We start from the raw sequence: 19,645 nt of genomic DNA on the forward strand, positions 1-19,645 counted from the left end.
CTTTCTCCTTTCTTTCCTTCCTTCCTTCCTTCCTTCCTTCCTTCCTTCCTTCCTTCCTTCCTTCCTTCCTTCTTTTTTTCTAACATGAAGGACAATTAGGAATTGCATGCCTAGATCAGGAGCAAAGAAATGACCTTTACTTTGTTTAATAATACACACATTTGTCAAACAGGAAAATCCTATAAGACAGGAAGTTCTTTTTGAGACCATGCTAGAGACATTGTCTATTGCACGAAAGGTGTTGCTGAGTACATATTATGTACTTTAGAAAAATATAATCATGAAAACAGTTATGTTCATAGCTCAGAGGGGTGGAATTGTCCCTTGTGTTGGAAGATTCTACTCTGCCTTATTTTGTCCAGTTCTAAGTTGACAAGTATTTCACAATATCAAGCTTCTCCCCGCTTCCCACCCCAAGTTGTTAAGATTTTAAACAACCTTGGACAGATGTAACTTTAAAGAAATATATTCAACTGGAGATTCCATTTATTGCATTATACCCATTTCTTGAAACATACAACATAATAAGAAACTCATTACTCAACCTTAGTATCACCTCAAGTAAACAACATCTTGCAAAGTATCTTTGTTGCTATGTTTGAACAAGACATGTGTAAAACGGTATTAAATTTCTCCATATCAATGTGGATATTAAGGGTAATTAAGGGTATTAAGGGTAATTTATTTAAGGGTAATTTTATGTCAATACTGAAATTTTAGATGACACTTCCAAGTTTTTACGGTATATTTTCCTAAAATTCTGAGAACAATGAGTCTACATGCAAAGCATCCTTTTATTACTTCAAAGGGTTTCCATAGCAACAAGTTCCCATCCCATCTTTTTAACTCTGGTTTCAATTTTTTAATCGTAAAATATACATAACAAAATGTATGATTTTTATCATTTACAAAATTTATTTATTTATTTATTTATTTATTTATTTATTTATTTATTTAGAGAGCAGAGTGAGGGAAAGAGGGAGAGGGAGAGAGAGATCCCAACCAAGCAGACTGTGTTGAGCATGGAGCCCAACTCAGAGCTTGATCTCATGACCCTGAGATCATGACCCAACTGAAACCAAGAATTTTCCACTGAACTTAATGAGCTACCCAGGTGCCTCTCATTTAAAAAATTTTTAAAGCTCAATGGCATTACATACATTCTTATTGTGCAAATATCATACCATACATTTCCAGAGCTTATTTCATCTTTCCAAAGTGAAACTCTGTACCCATTAAACAAGAACTCCTCATTCTCCCTTTCCCCATCCCAGGAAACCATCATACTACATTCTGTCTCTGTGAGTTTCACCATTCTAGGTCCTTCATCTAAGTGGAAGCATATGGTATTTGTCCTTTTGTGTCTGCCTTATTTCACTCACCATAATGTCTTCAAGGTTAACCCATGTTGTAGCAGGTGCCAGAATTTCCTTCCATTTTAAGGCTGAACAATATACCACTGTGGGTATGTAACACATTTTGTTTATCCATTCATATCTGTCAATGGACATTGGGATTGCTTCCGTATTTTGGCAGTTGTGAGTAATGCTGCTGTGAACATTGTGGTACAAATATCAATTTGAGTCTCCTTTTTTCAGTTCTTTTGGGTATATACCCAGATGTAGAATTGCTGGATTGCATGATAATTCTGTTTAATTTTTTAGGGAACTGCCATAGTGTTTTGTAGTGGCTGTACCTTTTTACTTTCTCACTGAGAGTGCACAAGGTCTCCAATTTCTCCACATCCTCACCAACACTTGTTATTTTCTTGATTTTGTTTGTTTTGATAGTAGCCATCCTTATGAGTGTGAAGTGGTATCTCATTGTGGTTTTGATTTACATTTCCATAATGAAGAGTAACGTTGAGCATCTTTTCATGTGCTTTTTGGCAGGTTAGCAATTTTACCATTTCTTTGGAAAAATGCCTATTTTCTTTGCCCATTTAAAAACTGGGCTATTTTTTGTTGTTGTTGAGTTGTAGAAGTTCTTCATGTATTCTGAATATTAACCTCTTATCACATATATAATTAGTAAATATTTTCCCCATTCTGCAAGCTTTTGTTCCCTGTGCTTTTGTTGTCATTTCCAAAAAATCATTGCTAAGCCCAATGTCAGGAAGCTTTCCACCCTTTGTTTTCTTCCATGAGTGTTGGCTCCTGTTTTAAGGCATTTGATTCATTTTGAGTTAATTTTTGTATGACATAAAGTAAGGGTCCAATTTCATTTTTCTGCATGTTGATATCCAGTTTTTCTACTATCATTTGCTGAAAGGTGGCTACTTCTTAACCAAGGATTGTTATAGTGGATGTTTCCAAAGCAGTTGGTTACCATTTCAAAGGTCAGACAGATAATGATTAAGTTGTGCATCACTTCAAGGTAGATTTTGACCTCTTACAAGTTGAAGAGTACTGAAGATCTAAGATCATTTACATCCCTTGGGAAAGAAAAAATAACACGGCCTTCTAGGGCAAAGAAGAGAGAACTGAAAAGTTGCAGGACACTTCACAGGCCAAAGTACATCTGCCTGGTTTGCTTTCTCTGAAATTCCACACTTGGCTGGAGTGGCTTCCCTCTTACCAACACCCTAGGAGGGTTGCTGCGGAGCATGTCCTCACCTTTTCTTTGGAGTTTGATTATTTTGTTGACATTTGCTGAATCAAATGGTGAAGCTGGAGGATTTGAACTGCAGAGACAAAAAAGAAGTATCGACTTCCAACAGTAAGTAGACACATGGATTATTGCTGCTGAGGGCCTAGGGCAGGTGGTCATTAGTTTCCACAAATAGCCAGAAGAGCAAAGGTGTAATTTTTCTTCAAGAAAACAATGATGTTAAAAACAAATAGGGAAAAACTTTTAGGCTGATGTATGGGATTATCTTCCTCTACGTAAATTATTCACTGACCATTTTGCAAATAAGGCAAATATGCAATTATAGCAGCCATCTCTAGGAAATCTGCAAAGAAAAAGGGGCAGATGAACAAGGAGGGTTTGGTTGAGTTGACCACAGAGCAAAGGCGTATGCAGTCTACAGATACTCAGTGAGAAACTTTGTTGTTTACCAATGACATGTGATAATAATTGATGCATTCTCTGGTTTGACCCCTACAGGCCTCGAATGGCTACAGAGAGGGGAAATTTAGTGTTTCTTGCTGGGTCTGCTCAAAACATTGAATTTAGAACTGGATCCCTGGGAAAAATAAAATTAAATGAGGAAGACCTTGGTGAATGCTTACATCAGGTAATACAATGGAAATATATGGAAGTAATTTTGTGTATTCATATACAGTCATTTAATTCAAGAGGTCTATACAAATCTGTCCCTTATATCTTTAGCCCAGGGAATGTAACTGTAGGTGAGGTAAGTCCTGTGAAGAGCAACACCCTAGGGCTAGTGATGGGCAGAAGGAGGAATTCTAGTGGGAAATGCCTGATTGTGTGGGCTTATATCCTCTAATCTAGAGATAGGGTCATACTGGGACTCGTTTACAAGAGGAGCTAGAGGAGAGGGGCCAGAGAAAGGTTTGGATGGGACCAGTTTACTTGTGCCAGAGAACAGAATTGGCCAATTATTCTCCAGTCGCACTGAGTGTTTTCAGTGTCCATTAATTACTGTATCACACTGGTGTATCAGTCGTAATGTAAGAAGCTAGCATTATTTAGAGCTTCCTATGGGCTATCCAGTGTGCTCAGCACTTGGTGTGCATTATCCCATTGAATCCTCACAACTACCCTACAAGTTTGGCTTTATTATCACCCCATTTGTAAGGGCATTAAGGGAAACACATAGCAGTGCAGCAGCTTACCCAACGACACCCAGGAAATGACTGAGCCAAGATTTAAAACCCAAGCAGTCTGATTCCAAGCTAGGCCTCTTAACAAGCACTCTCAACTGTGATGAGAAAAAATGCAAAGGGAAAGTACCTTGATGTTTTGTTCCTGAAAAGGGCAAATAAAATTATGCCATGGCTATGTTAGTCCAATGTTTACTATGTACATAGTATTGTTTTGATCTCTACAATAATGGGCAAGACCTTAGTGCTTCAAATAGACCAGTACTCAACTTCAGAAAATTTTGCATGGATAACATACACATGACTTTGTCACTGGCCTTCTCCTCCTCCTCCTTTTCCTTTTTGAAATTAGATCCAGAAAAACAAAGAGGATATTACAGATTTAAAAAGGAGTGCAGTCAATGTGCCTCAAAATATTTCAAGTCAAATCCATCAGCTTAATTCTAAGGTAAGTCTGACATCTGCATCATCAGCACAAATGGGCTCTCTTAATATAATTTTGTAAGTAACTGTTTTGCAGAAGACATACCAGCTTTTGGTCCTCTTTAGAAATTTAGCATTGTGATGATGGACTTTTCAGTTTGATGACACAAGTCTAATAGGGGACGGGCAGAAGGTTGTAATGCTGTGACAAGAGCTCATTGCATAAGTAGGTCTTGTCCAGGTTCTGATAGAACCTTCTTATTGGTGAAGTGGATGAATCACTGTCATTTATGAAAATTCCCAGAATTGTGTGCAGAAAAGCAATGAGTCAACTTATCAATGGGTTGCATTTCCTTTTTTAAAAAATTCCTTAAAAAAAAATCTATGTGATAGAAGGGAGTAGGAAGGAAGAGAAATGAGGAAGGAAAAAGCAATAAAAAAGGAATTAACAGACAAAGCAAGTCCCCGGTGGAGGGTGTTAGGAAAATATGCCAAGGAACAATATCACATGTGAAATGCTAACTGATATTCTCTTCCCTACTGCTCAGCTTGTGGATCTGGAGAGAAAATTTCAAAGCTTACAGCAGGTAGGTCCTATAACTACTACTTGTCTGACATCTTTCACTGAAAATACACTAGAAGTATGGATGGAGCTGGCATTCTTATCTTAAGGTAGATGAATGATCCATATCAAGGACTTTTGCTTTTTCCCATAATTTAATTCTCCACATGGTTTATGCTTCCCAGGACACAGATGAGGAATCTGAGTTTCAGATAAAGTAACCAGCCCCGGGTCACTGGGCCTGTGAAGCATGTGGGCATGTGAAGCCTTTTGACTCTGAGTTCAGAGGTTCACACCCTCCTCCTCTGACATTGTTACTCTTTGCCCGTGTTATACAGGCTTAACCTGTTAGCTAGTGACACCCCAACTTGCTGATTCTGGCATGTAGGAGTGAGTATTGAAAGACAATGCATTGGGGCACCTGGGTGACTCAGCTGGTTGAGCCAATTTGATTTTGGCTCAGGTCATGATCTTGGGATCCTGGGATCCAGCCCCACATCAGGCTCCAAGCTCAGTGGGGGAGTCTACTTGGGGATTCTTTCCCTTGTCCTCTGCCTCTCCCCTACCTTTCTAAAAGAAGGAAGGAGGGAAGGAAGGAAAGAAGGAAGGAAGGAAGGAAGGAAGGAAGGAAGGAAGGAAGGAAGGAAGGAAGGAAGCCAAGCCATGCTACTTCTCTAACATTAAACTCAGATAGATGCTGGGGGTGTTCACAAAATATTTCAAATTTCCTTAAAAGTACATTTACTGGTAATGAAATCTGAGCAGTTTCTTAGAGTAAACCTTCCATAATTTTACAAGTACATGCTTATAAACCTGTCCTTGTAATGTTAGACTTCTTATCTGTTTTGAGGTTGGCTGGTGTTAAGATTTTCATGGAAGCTATAACTTTTTACCCAGAGAAATAAACAGAATGTCCCCATACTAAAAATTTTGAATAAAAGTTAGGAGATTCCAAGTTAAGAATCCCTGTTCTAATATTCTGGATCTATTGTGATTATGCCTCCAGTGTGGTCCTCTTTTTTGATGCTTTAAACTTAATGAGCAAGTTCATGTATGCATTCCTTTTCCTGACTTTGATAATAAATTGTTCCTCAGTTTTTATCTTTTCTGTGGAGTAGTTGAATGAAGGAAAACAAGCAAGGAATTATACCTCCAGAGCAAGACACTGTACTTTAGCTTCCAGTCTCCTAGAGTGCTTCATTATTGCTACCAAAGGTCAAAAACTGGAGTCCACAGTCAAATGACCTCAGACTTCCACTCAGCACACCCCCAGGAAGAAATTTAAAATGATTTTTGGATATAAGTGCTTTTTATGCATTCCAATGGGACAAGTGCTCTCTGGGTACTATAGCTACCATGGTTCCCCAGTGTCTTCCTCCCCACTGCTTACTGATTCCACTTTCTGTTGGGCCTTCACAGGCTTCCATGTTTTAAAGCCTCAGACAATGTTGCTTTTGTATGCCAGAAACTTCCAATGAGTTTGTGGTCAATTTCTATAATAGTGTCCTCTGACGAACAGTACTATTTGTGGTAATAGCACAAAGATAGATGGATCATGGAAGAAAACAGAGTCCAGAAAGAGACCCCTACATGCATGATCACCTCACTTGACAAAAGAGAGAGATGGGTTTGGCAATAAATGGTGCTTAGTCAGTTGGCTACCCTCTGGCTCTGTTTCATCTGTAAAATGAAGGGAACAGACATGAGTTTCTCTCTGAGTCACTGGATAAAAAAAGAATGCAATGAATAATTTGTCCTATTTTAATTTTTTGAAATTTTATTTTTCAGCCCTATTTTAACTCTTAAAATAGAGAATTCCTATAATTAGGCAAAGTTAATAAAATAGCTTTTCTTGTATAACCACTCGTTCTCTGTAAAGAGCTTTTCTGCCCCCAAAGGCATTACAAAGCTTATGAGATTGGAACTAGTTGCTGACATATGGTAAGATTCCCCAGGTTGTGTAGACAAAAGCAGGTCTGTTCATGACTCTGATCTGAAAAGTAGTCACGTGAGCACAAGAGTGGAGGGTGTATCTAAGCCCACATTTCAAACAAAGGTACTTACTTGGAGTGAAAAGAGTTCAGTCATCTTAACCCACGGGAGGAGGGGTGGCAGTAAAAGATGATCAGATTTCAAATGCTTATCTGGAGGTACCAAAGAGAATAGCAGCAAAAGAACCGGAATTCCCATTTTGTTTTCTTAGTACAATAGGAATGTCCATTATTATTCCCAACTTGAAATCTTTACTCTTGTCCAGCAGCATATATTTCTCAGGTGAACAATGCTTTTCCAAAGAATAGAGTGAGCATCTTCTCCCCTTGTGCCTCGTTCCACCCTGGTTAAATGCTTGTAAGTAGGGAAGGAAAATGCATAGGACTGATAATGTGAAACACTTTGTTTTTATCATGAAAGAGTTGATCTGAAGAACTTAAGTAATTGATCTAAAGTCTGGAGGATGACCTTCTCCTGCCTAGGAGTAAAATGTAGTTCCACATGAGCACCTATAGTGAAATATGCTTTTTTTTTTTTTTTTTTTTTTTTTCTGCCTGCTGAAAGCTCACTGGTCTTGCTGACTATCCTGTCTTTGTTTCAGACAGTTGACAAAAAGGTTTGCAGTAGCAACCCCTGCCAAAATGGGGGAACCTGCCTCAATCTCCATGATTCCTTTTTCTGTATCTGTCCCTCACAATGGAAGGTAAGTCACTTGGTCTTTGGTTAAAAATGACAATGAGTCAGCATCAGTGGTTTCTTTGGATTCATTCAGATGTATTAAATTCCCCCATCCAAAGTTTCTAGGATTCTGCGGTCTCCCAAATCAGAATGAATTACACCATGTATGCCAAAATCCAAACAATGGGGAAGATGACTACATAGCCCACTGAACACTAAGCCATCAGAAGGAAGGGTTCACTTGCCTGTATAATGATATGGAAGGGCATGACATTTAGGCTAGCATGAATTTAAATTGTTCAGCACTGAAAGTACTAAATGAATCTTGACAGAGCAATGTAAATTTTCTTGCCCTTTTCTATTAATGGTGAAAATGTTTCTGACATGTGCATTAAAAAAAATTAAGTGACTATTCCCAGGCATAGCCTTATAGTAACATGAGGATTTGTTAGTATAAGGATTCTTCTTGTGTGATTGGCATGATTTTACCAAGAGCTCTGTGGCTCCCTTAGGCCAAATGTGAGTTCAAGAGGAAGGATAACTGGATACTAGTATTAGCATTATTGTGATTATATCTCCCTTGACTGAAGTCTTCTTTACTGTGCATATATCCTTGAATATATCCTATAAATATTAGCCCCAGATGCTTCTGTGACCTGGGGCACCTGACTTTGTTCTTTGCATGAATTCAGGGCCCTCTGTGCTCAGTTGATGTGAATGAATGTCAGATTTACTCAGGAACACCCTTGGGCTGCCAGAATGGAGCCACATGTGAAAATACAGCAGGGAGTTACAGGTAATGTTTTTCTTTATTTTCTTTTCTCTTTCCTTTCCTTTTCCCTCCTCTTCCATTCTCTTCTCTTCTTTCTTCTCTTCTCTCCCCATTTTTGGTTGGTCTCCTATATTGTGTGATTCTTAAAAGGTAGAAACGGTGATTCTGTTGTAACATGAACAAATCCTTTCAATACACAGGGGTATAATCTCACTGGAGTAAAGAGCAATTATTTGCTTTCTTACTAATGTCTCTGCTATCTTATTCTCCCATTCCCTTGTAACAATATCCATTCTATTCTTTCCAACAAAACCGAGTGCAGTAATTTCATTATTTCCTTGTCATCTGTTAACACAGTTTTCTCAAAAAGCAGTCACAATCCTTTTCTCTTTAATTTAATTGATACTTTTGTTCTTTTGATCTGATCTTAAAAATTTTTGCTCACTCCAAGTCATAAAGTGAATTCATTCAAACTTCTGATAGATATTTTCATGAGCTTTGTTCATTGTGCAAAAAAAACCAAAATCAATCACCTCTGACTTAAATTAAGTATTATGTTATTAAAGAGACTTTTGCTTCCAGGACTTTGTTTCTCATTTTAGTGAACTCCCTGATCCTTGTCTGCTTTTATGAGCGTTCAAGCTTCAGCTAGATCCAAAATGCAGGTCTAATCTTTCATTCCCTTGAAAGCACTATCTCCCGATCTCTGTTTATGGGCACTTATCAATGAGAATTGCTGCTCAGAGATACTGGAGGAAAATGAGTTCTAGAGTTAGTACTTTCCTGCCTTCCTGATATCGAGGAATGTCCTGGAGATTAGATCTCTCACCTGGTCTTCCTTTATCATCACTGCCCTCCAGGTCTTGAAACCCAACAGAATAACAAAGATATGCAGCAGGTGGGATAAGACCCAAAGACCAAGCCAAAATTGATTTTTTCTCCCCCCAGCACATTACTTTTACTCCTGCAAAATGGAAAAGAAAAAAAAATCTATTTTTTTTAACTATTTGCTGCATGTCAAGGATTAGAGTTCCTTTTCTAGGTAAAATCATGAGAGAGAAAGAGAAAGAACCATTTTTATTTGTTGGGAGCTGCCCAAATGGCAGATTCAACTTCATATGAGAAATATTGAATTCTCTTTTGTACCTTCCTGTAAAAACAAAAACAAAAACAAAAAACAAACAAACAAAAAAACCCAAGGGCTCATTGTGCTGACTCTGGAAATGGTTTTGGTTTCAATAGATTTTCTGGAGGACAGCTAAGGACCATCATTTAAATCTATTTTTTCTCCTCTGGATATGAGGATAATTTATGTAGCCCCATGAATTCCAATTGATATCTGTGAACTAAATATTCTCATTCAGGCATTCGATGGAGACTTTTTGGAGGAATAACAGAAAATAGAAAAATGTACATGAACATAAGACTAAATGCTTGCTTTGTGGAATCTGTGAAATGAAACAGAGAACATTTAGGTACTTTCTTGTGTTCCATTAATAATGTGAGATTAAATGCTCGTTAATCAGTAGCTTCCCTGAGGCTGGAAACCCCTTCAGGAAACTTCCATGGACATTCGTTAAAGGAAAATGAGCCAATGTTGAATAATCTGGACCTGCAGAAATGTGGTCACAGAAACAGGTTTGCTCTGGGTTTGAGGTCTCTCTCAGTCTCTACCTCTTGGAACCCGTTACTTGGGAAGACAAAGGAGTCTTTATTTAAAGGGATTAATGATTCCTAATTATAGAGACCTTTGAAAGATAAAGCACTGGCAGATACTAATTAATTGGAAGCCCTGTTTCATAGGAAACTTTCTGGGAAAAAATTTTTTCTCAGTAATGAAACTAGAGCAAGGAGACCATTGTCTGTTTCCACTGATTCCTGTGGCTGGAGGTCTTGCTCCTAACTGCTTCACACAGCCAGCAGATAATATTTTGCCACTTCCTGATGCTGTTATTGCCTCTTTAGTCTGAAGAATTGATGCATCTTGTTCTCCTGCTTACTTTGGATTTAAGACAGACCTTATGATGCAAATTTGCTATATGTGGATGGTGGATACTTTGGGCTCAGATCTACAAGCTTTCTAGAAACGAAAGTTGAGTTCATTGTTTGTTTTTCTCCAAGAACACAATGATGGTTCACATATTTTTTTCATTTCTTTCCACTGTCATCACTGGTGGGTTTTAAAACATGCAGAGCGTGAGCGATGAGGTCAATCTGGTTTCAGCTCAGTGGTAGTTAGGTATTAAGCTTATTACCTGTTTCAGTCAGTTATGTTAATATTGAACCATGGACTCTAACATAAGTTAAACTATGACTATGAAACTGTATTTGACCACTTTTCAATTGCCAAATGCACTTGCAGGGTTTTTGAACACTGAAAAGCCCAGTTTTGTTCTGCCAGAACCAAACTAGCAATCCTAAATCATTACAAAGCTGACTTCTGCAGGGAGGTATATAATTTATCACTCTTTTTCTTTAAAGGACATATCCAGATGCCTTGAGAATATATTTTTGCATGTAAACACTGTTAGGTTAAAAAGACACATAAAAATGAAAAGTCTTTGGGGTGCCTGACTGGCTTAGTGGGAGGAGCATGTGGCTCTTCATCTTGCAGTCATGAGTTTGAGCCCCATGTTTGGTGTAGAGATTATTTAAATAAATAAAAAATAAAAAAGTAAAGAAAGTCTTCAACTAACTACCTTTCAGAATATGGGAATGTGATGTAGAAAAACATTTGTGGAAGAGTAAGTAACACAGACCTAGGTTTTAATTCATCTTCTGCCAATTTCTCATTTTGTGGCCTTGGGCAATGTGAGCCTTGCAGTAAAATGGGATTAATACTTGCCTTTGAGGATCCTAGCAAGGAAGCTGATGGTATACTTGACTGCCTTCCTCCTTCTGTCTTCTCACAATAAGCTACATTTATATGAAAGAAGTATATATACTTTATAGTTCTTTAGAGAAAAGTGTAGGGTGAAAATTCACTCATCTCTAAGTGAGAAGGAGGAGAGAAAGAGAGAGAGAATTTAATTGCAGGTCCATTCACCAGATTCTCCTCTCAAATCGTAAAGTCATTTTCCAGTAGTAAAGCACTTAGTGATAAGAGAAGCACAATTTCCTGAGCACTTCCTACCGGAAAATGTCTTGAGACCCCAAGGTGAAAATAGGACTCATAGATAGGCACTATTATAAGAAATGGAGGCAGAGGGAGTTATTACATTGCCTAAAGTGAACAGTTAATAGTATTATCAGGATTTAAACCTGAGCAGTCTTGTCCCATGGGGTTTTGAATACTCAGACCTCTTTACATGATAGGTTCAGAAAGTAGTAAAGTTGGCTTAAAGATTAAAAAAATCTTTTTGATGAGTGGAAGTGGTGGTACAATAAACTTTTAGCAAGGAAGCTACCTGGATCAAATGCTCAAATATGTATATGAAATAGTGTAGAATTCTATAGTCTCCAAAAGTCTAATGAAATTTCCTGAAAGAATATTCTGTGTAAGGATGAGAGAGTAAAGAGGAAAGGGACAAGGGTATGAGAGGGAGAGTATGGAAAAAGAGAGATGAGAGGAATAGAACTAGTTATGGATAGGGAATGAATAGTTGAAAACATTTTTAAAAGTTTAATCATCTATTGCTATTAGTCTATGATCTTGTCTTAATAAGAAAGGCAACCTTGAAATGATCATGAGTGTAATATATTAATGAACAGATTTTACACAATTATATATTGATGTCAAAAATTGCACGGGACATAATTATACCAAAAAGCATTCATTTATCTGAAATTCAGATTTAACTGGGTGTCCTGTGTTTTTATTTACCAAGTCTGGCAACTCTACTTATTAAGTGGCTGAATGGTACCATATTCTTACTCTCCTTCTCTGGCCACACTCAGTGATCTCTTCCTCAGAACCCACTGAAAGGTGCTATCCCAGCAATTGTTTCTGGCTCTCCATGGGTACAAGTTCTGTGCCCAGAGCGTGGTTCTTGATGCTTCTCAAATAGCCAGACTCTCCTTCCTCGCAATGTCAATTACATATTTGTTTTCATCTTTGGGCATCAGCTGATGTTGTGCCTTAGCAAGGACTGTTAAAAGAGCTTCTTTACCTTATAGTATGGCCCCTTTCCAGAACACTCAGGAAGTAGTTCATGGCCATGCAGGTCCTCCCTCTTCCTTGTCTCTGACCTTTGTTCTTGATGGTCAGCTTTTTCTTTGAGGGCCAATGCTGCTCAAAGCAGGCAAATGGTGACCTCTGGGCCTGGCTCTCCACTCCAGGAGAAGTGCTCAAACATGTGAAGATAAATAAGCTTAGGCTCTGTGACCTCTCCACCTCCTTCCCTGCCCCAGATTGCCATTCTCATAACTTCCACATTCCCTCTGAAGCTGCAGCACAGATAGAAAGCTAACTCAGCAATTTTAAGGATTACAATAGTTTAAAACAACTTTGTTTATGTGATTATTGTTGAACTGAAACTTTCTCATAACCAAACACCCACTGCAAGCTTGGGCATTATGTAAAATTGCATTTGTGAGTTAAAATGTGGCTATGAAAGAAATGTTTCTGTGTTAACCGCATCTCTTATGGATAGAACTATTGCCCTTTGCAATATGATAATTATCATATTCTCTGAGATGTTACTATACCATTGCTTGTGGGGTTATACAATCCCAGAGAGCGTTTGGGAATTTATCAGCTCAGTCAAGGTCATCTGTGCTTACTGGTGGGTCTAGTCAGAGGGACAATGAATGGACTTGATCTCTCCCTTTACCAACCTGAATGAACTCAATCCCCTTTAGTTTATGGATACCTGACCTTTGAAAGTGCCATTTGATGACCTGATACCAGAAGAATTTATGGCGAAAGTCTTGCCCAGATAGTAAGTTGTACACCTCTCATACTATATTTGAGAGATAACACATTTACTCAGTCCACTGCTTGAAGCAGAGCAGAGTGAATCTGGTTTCTGGTTTATGATTCCACGTGAATATCACTGACTTACAGTTGGAATTATTATTTTTTAAATTAATGCTAAGAAACAGGCACTTGCTCTGATGCACAAGCCCTAACATTCTGCTCGTGTGTAACCAACAGTTGTCTCTGCTCACCTGAGACACACGGCCCCCAGTGTGCATCAAAATATGATGACTGTGAAGGGGGCTCCAAGGCACTGTGTGTCCATGGCATCTGTGAGGATCTAGTCCGAGTGAAGGCTGATGAGGTGAGTCCCTCCCAGAATGTGGCTCCTTGGAGGGAGTCATGGTTATTCATTCCTCCTCCCGCATGTCTGTGTGTGAGCACAGCTCTGGACAGCTGCAGGGAGGAAGCTGGGCACAGGTGAAGAAAAAGATGTGAGCTTTTCATAAATAAACAGAAACCTGGACTCAGAGGTGATATCATTATAGAAATTACTACCATTTTTATTATTCCTTCATAAATCTGCAAGACATAACCTTCTCTTGGCCTTGTGGGTTATAACAGTGATGAGACATGGGAACACCAGAGGCCCGTTCTTGGTGGCAGCATGGTGTTCTAAGGAATCTGGATTGTTCCTGGCCCGGGAGTACCTTTGAATGCTGCAGATTCTAAGCCACCTCCCTGAGTGCCCCCTGGGCTTTGGATCCTGACAACCTTGACTCCTGACCTTTAAGATCATCCAGCCCTGGCCTGCTCGGCCTTGTATGAAACCTTTGGGTCTTTATTTTTAGTTCTATTTTTTTTTCCTACTCATGTGATGGAAAATGGTTCCCTTCCAGTGATGGTGGGAGGAGGGAGTGGGTGGGAGGGGAAAGAGAGACTTTCAAAAAGGAAACAAACAGAATGGATTTTCCAAGGTCTGTGTCTCCATGGGTGTTTTTCCCTCTAAAAACATAGCAGGCTGAGTGGATTGACTTTAATTATATTGACTTACAGTTCTTGATTGTTGTTGCTCTTTCCCTGGCATCTTTGGGGCAAATTATAGGTTTTCCTTACTCTGAAATAAAGATGTTTCTCTTTTCTGCATGGTCTGGTCTAAATGCTTAATCATATGGGGAGAAAAAGAGAAGCCACTCAATTGGGCTTATGGAAATGAATGCTGGAGGATAAACAGTTGGGGGCTTGGTGAGATTTTCAAAGGCTTTCTTGCTCATTTTCTTGATTGCCTTGATTCACACTGTTGTCATCTTCCCAGCCCAAGTACAACTGCATCTGCGATGCTGGGTGGACATCCCCACTGAATAGCTCAGCCTGCGTGCTGGACATAGACGAGTGCAATCTCCAGCATGCACCATGTTCACCTCTTGTGCAGTGCTTCAACACACAAGGTTCTTTCTACTGTGGGGCCTGCCCGACAGGTATGTGTACTCATCCACGCCCGGTCAGGGCAGGTGCCAGAATAGATTTCCTTCCACTGCCAAAAGATAAGTAAACTGTTCTCAGGAAGCATTCCGATCTCATTTCATGTCCTATTTCACTAACTCCTACTGCAGACCATCCTCTTGCTGTAATAAGTCACCAACAGAAATCAGAGGGCCAGGGTCAAGTACTGGGGGCAGGGTCAAACACCCAATTGCTATGACCGTCAGGTGACTTGGATTTGCTCTAGCCCTACCTTCCTTACTAGCCAGATGTTTACAAACTTGGGCAGATTATTTCACCTCTTAGTGTCACCTCTGGAGTCCAGTTGTTCTCACCTGAGTGTGTCATTGGAAGACCCTGTGATCTTGCTGTAAATAGGGATGTCCAGCTCCAGCCTCAGACCCACAGAGACTAAACCTCCAGGTCAGGTCACATGCCACATCACTGAAGACAGGCTCTAGGGTTGAGTCTACACTTCATCTCTCTCTCTCTATGAGATCATCATTATGCATTCAATGCATATTTGTAGATTGCCTACTATGGGCAAAGCACTGTGCTAGGTGCACCGGTCAGCAATTAACCAGACCTCAGAGAGTCTACAAGGCCCACTGGCACTCCTTGTGTGTGGTTGGAAGGTGGAGCATATAAGAATATAATTCTTTTATGGAAATCTCATTGAGAGACTGTTCTAGGCCATTTTTAATTCTTGCAACTATGACAAAATCAAGAAATGTTAGGAATTAGTATTATTCTCACTTTAAAGTATAAGAACATGGAGCTTGGAGAAGGTAAATAACTTGCCCAAGGTCACATAACTTATAAGCAGTCAGGATTCAAACCCCGGTCTGCCTGACTGCTGATATGAGCTGGGCTGCTGAATACTTCATTGTTCTGTCTTGTCAAAGGAACCCACACACCTGTTGTTTCCTCTAGTGACTTTCGGTTTAGTGACTTTCTTCACATTATGTGCTCAGATCTCATAGAAATCTGTAGAAAGAAATTGAAAAAAAAAACACATAAAGGCTTTTTCCTTCTAGGTTTTCAGGGGCAAATAAAATTTACAAATAACCACATTCTTGAAGGTAATTTGCCAGGGACACTCTTTAAAACCTAGAAATCAGAAAAATAAATTGTTCGAGCTATATCGAGCTTTTATCATGAAGGAAAAAAAAGAGAAACAAAAGTTTTTTTGTTTTCCTGTTAATCACCTTATTTTTTCCTGCATATCAAAATAACACATGCTGCGTATTAAGTATAAAGAAAGTATAAAAATATGAAAATAAAATACCTATAGTCTTATGCTCAGAGAACCATCATGGACATCAGGGCATAGTTCCTTTCAGCTTTCTTCTGCACATTCTTCACCCACAAATAGTATAATTTTCATAGGTAGATTTTTAGAAGGAGACTCCACCTAGATGAAAGAAATGAATATTTTTTAAAATTTAGAAGATTTAAAATATTCTTATGATAATTTTAATCATTTGAATAAGATAATAAAACTCACTATTACCATTGATTTCAACAGAAATATTAGACTAAAATGCTCCTCTTTCTTCACCTTCAGCCATACCTCCTAATGAGACCACTGTTAGCAATTGTCCTCTCTTTTCTTCTTCCTTTTCCTTCACTCACACAAATACATAGACACATACACAAATAAAAAAAAAAAAACAAAATTCTTGACCCCAATTGGGATCATATTCTGCATATTATTCTAAAATTTTATGTTATTAGTTAAAGTGTATATGGGAAAATTTTTTAATATATGTATATGTGCATGTCATTAAAAATAGTTTTTAGTATTCAGTGGTATAGATGAGTCTTAATATATTCAGCCAAACTGCTAAAGATCATTGAGAGTTGTTGCTTTTTTTTCCCCATTACACAACTCCACCATAGACATCTGCTTGCCTACATCTGTAGATACAGGCAGTTTCTATCTCTGTAGAAAAAGTTTTAAGAAGTGAAACTGTTAGTCAAAAGGTATATATTTTAAAAATATTAATGAATACTGCTAGATCTCTTTCCAGATAGATTTCACTAATTGAAATTCTGACTAAAAGTATGTGAATACGTCATTTGCCCACCTCTTTGCCAGAATTTAAAACAGTTTTTGCCAGCCTGAGGAGTAGAGTCTACCTCATTTTAATCTATAGTTAATTATAGTGAGGCAGGTTTTTATGTATCTTGGGTGATTTGCATTTCTTTGTTGATAACTTGTTTATAGAGCTAACTTTTCAAATCTTCTGATCTTTCTAGGCTGGCAAGGAAATGGATATAGTTGCCAAGATATCGATGAATGCAAGATAAATAATGGCGGTTGTTCTGTGGTCCCACCTGTCATGTGTGTGAATACACTTGGGTCTTACCACTGTCAAGCGTGTCCACCAGGTGCAACACCTAATTTCCTGACAACCTTATTTTATTTTTTTCGGGGATGGGGAGGAAAGGTAGAGGGAGAGGGAGAGAGAGAGTCTGAAGTAGGCTCCACACTCAGTGTCAAATGCAATGTGGGACTCGAACTCACGACCTTGAGATCCTAACTTGAGCTGAAATCAAAGGTCAGGCACTTAACCACCAGAGCCACCCAGGCACCCCACTTGTGCTCTATTTTAAATATGATTCTGTCTAAGGAGATATATTGAGCAGTGCCAAAAGTTTTATTTAACTTACGGATTCAGAGCATGTTAGTTAAGCTATATTATGAAAAGTGATAAAAAATATTTTAATATCAGTGGAAAACAACAAACTTTTTGTAAAGACTTTATTTATTTGAGAGAGAGAGACAGAGAGACAGAGACAGAGATAGTGACTGAGCACAAGCAGGGAGGGGTGGGAGAAGCAGACTCCCTGCTCAGCAGGCTCAATCCCAGGACCCTGGGATCATGACCTGAGCCAAAGGCAGATGCTTACCTGACTGAACCACCCAGGTGCCCCCAAAACAACAAACCCTTACAAATTGTGAAACAGCCTGTGGAGATAATGCAGAATTTGAAAAATTTTCTCTGTGGATCACAGGCCTACAGCTCCATTGTTTCCCAAAATACAATGTACCCATGAGATGTTTTTGTCATTAGAAACAACCAATCAGGTTCCCAACTCTTATCCTTTTTCTTAATGATAGGAATTTGTATATGACACTTCACATTTATCTTTTCTGTTCTGATGATAGAAGATCTCTGGTTGGCCTGGTTCATGTTATTTGGTTCTCGGACTGGGATTCTTCAATATACTTTATGTTGTTTGTTAAGCCCTGCTCTTGCTGTTATCAGGGTACCAAGGCGATGGCAGAGTGTGCACAGTCATCGATATCTGCTCAGTCAATAATGGAGGCTGCCACCCAGAAGCATCATGCTCCTCAGTTCTAGGTGATGACTCTCTCTCTGATTGGGGGTAATTTAATATGACCCTCTAATACAAATCAACATTTAAAAACAAAATCCTTTATCCTCAAAATTCTTATTTTGATCTTCAAACCAAAAGGGAATTTAAAACTATACATTTGGTTTTTTTAATGTAGAAGACTGTGTTCTTCTCTGGTCTGGTCTAATATAGCAATTATTTCCCAAGATAATCAAGCCAGCTAATTAATTTATGACTGTATTCAAGCAAACAGGAAGGAGAAAGGGAGGAAGAACCACCTGTCAACTCCTTTGAGCAATCATCTGTCAACTCCCCTGTGTCACTGGCCAGGACTGAACCCTGTTGCTAACCCTGGCTGCAAGGGAGACTGGAAAATGTAGTTTATTTCAGGTGCTCATGCCACCAGTTAAAATAAGGAATTCATTACTAAAGAAGGGAAAAATGGATCTAGGGTGATAACCAACAGTGTCTACAATGCTGTGTAAGAAAAATTTCACCTCCTATGGTTTAAAAAATGTATATTGCTAAATTTTCCTCCAGAAATGCATCAATTTATACTCATCAACAGTGTGTAAGGGTATACATGTATTCCATCCATGACAATAATAGATACTATTGTTATTTTTCAACTTTGGTCAATTTTATAGGCAAAAATTACCTTCTCATTATTTTAATTTTGACTAAATCAAAATTCCTTTTTGATTACTAATAATTAATACATTTTACATATTTACTGACTTTATTTTTTCTATTTGTTCATGTCCTTTGTTCATCTACTTTCTTATTGATTTGTAAAATTTCATTACATACTAAGGATATTATCTCTTATTGTGTCTTATGTTTTACATGTATTTTCCCTGGCATATTGTTTTTATTTTAATTGTATTAAAATACAATTTTAATTGTATTTTCTATTTAGAAGTTTAAAATTTCTCTGTAGTCAAAAAGATACATCTTTTCTTGTAGGATTTTCTGGTCTTGGAATTAGGCCTTTCCTACTGAACTCTAAAAAGAGTCCAGTGTTTGCTCTTTTGTCCTCTCATTTATTTTTAAAATTAAGATCTTTTATCTTTTGGGGATTTACTTTTATATATGGCATCAAATAGACATTTTTTCTTGATATTTTTGTTCAAATACGTGCTCCAACTTCATTTATTGAATAATATATCATATCTCTTGGTATTTGCAAATAGCACTTTTATTTTTACTGACTTGTGATAAATATATGCACATATGTAAAAGAATACTTATGTGTAAATATGATGTGTATAATATATATGTATATATATAGAGAGAACTTATATATATGTATCTACTTGTGACTATCAATTGTTTATTAAATAACAGCATACTGAAGTGGTTCGAAACATGGATTCTAGAAAAATACTGCATGGATTTTGATCTTCTCCGTGGTTCCACAATATTCTAGCTATGCATCCTTAGTTAAGCACTTAATTTTTCTGTGTTTTGTACTCATCTATAAATGTGGATTAAAATAATACCTATTTATAGTCAATATGGGTATACTGCTTGCAACAGATAACATCTTCACAAGCATACTCTTTCTGCTGTCAACCTCTCCATGAGAAACTCTCCTTTTCCCTGGTGTACCTCACATTTGTACGCAACTCAGGACCATGGCATATGAACTGACAACACCAGTGTCAATTTGTATAAAAACTATTAGAAATGTGTAATGCCTTTCTAATTTTTAAGATAAA

General features: G+C 38.1%; 1 protein-coding gene and 1 long non-coding RNA gene across 3 annotated transcripts in view; one reads left to right on the forward strand and one right to left on the reverse strand.

Moving 5' to 3' along the window:
* Positions 1–15,028, reverse strand: LOC111091459. Of its 2 annotated transcripts, none has more exons than XR_005355275.1 (3): positions 14,894–15,028; positions 13,328–13,546; positions 1–110 (listed from the first exon to the last, which is right to left on the reverse strand). It is a non-coding gene; the product is annotated as an uncharacterized LOC111091459 (long non-coding RNA). The 2 variants fall into 2 exon arrangements; XR_005355276.1 differs by lacking the exon at positions 1–110 and adding an exon at positions 1,983–2,953.
* The window catches only part of CUBN (cubilin), a 265,801-nt gene continuing 248,688 nt past the window's right edge, over positions 2,533–19,645 (forward strand). The window contains 10 exon segments of the mRNA NM_001003148.2: positions 2,533–2,718; positions 3,109–3,238; positions 4,144–4,239; positions 4,763–4,801; positions 7,370–7,471; positions 8,139–8,242; positions 13,314–13,440; positions 14,392–14,554; positions 16,821–16,952; positions 17,834–17,929. Coding sequence (NP_001003148.2) covers positions 2,606–2,718; positions 3,109–3,238; positions 4,144–4,239; positions 4,763–4,801; positions 7,370–7,471; positions 8,139–8,242; positions 13,314–13,440; positions 14,392–14,554; positions 16,821–16,952; positions 17,834–17,929 — 1,102 coding nt within the window. The 5' untranslated portion in view covers positions 2,533–2,605.

This window comes from Canis lupus, chromosome 2 (assembly GCF_011100685.1).
Source record: "Canis lupus familiaris isolate Mischka breed German Shepherd chromosome 2, alternate assembly UU_Cfam_GSD_1.0, whole genome shotgun sequence".
NCBI lineage: Eukaryota > Metazoa > Chordata > Mammalia > Carnivora > Canidae > Canis > Canis lupus.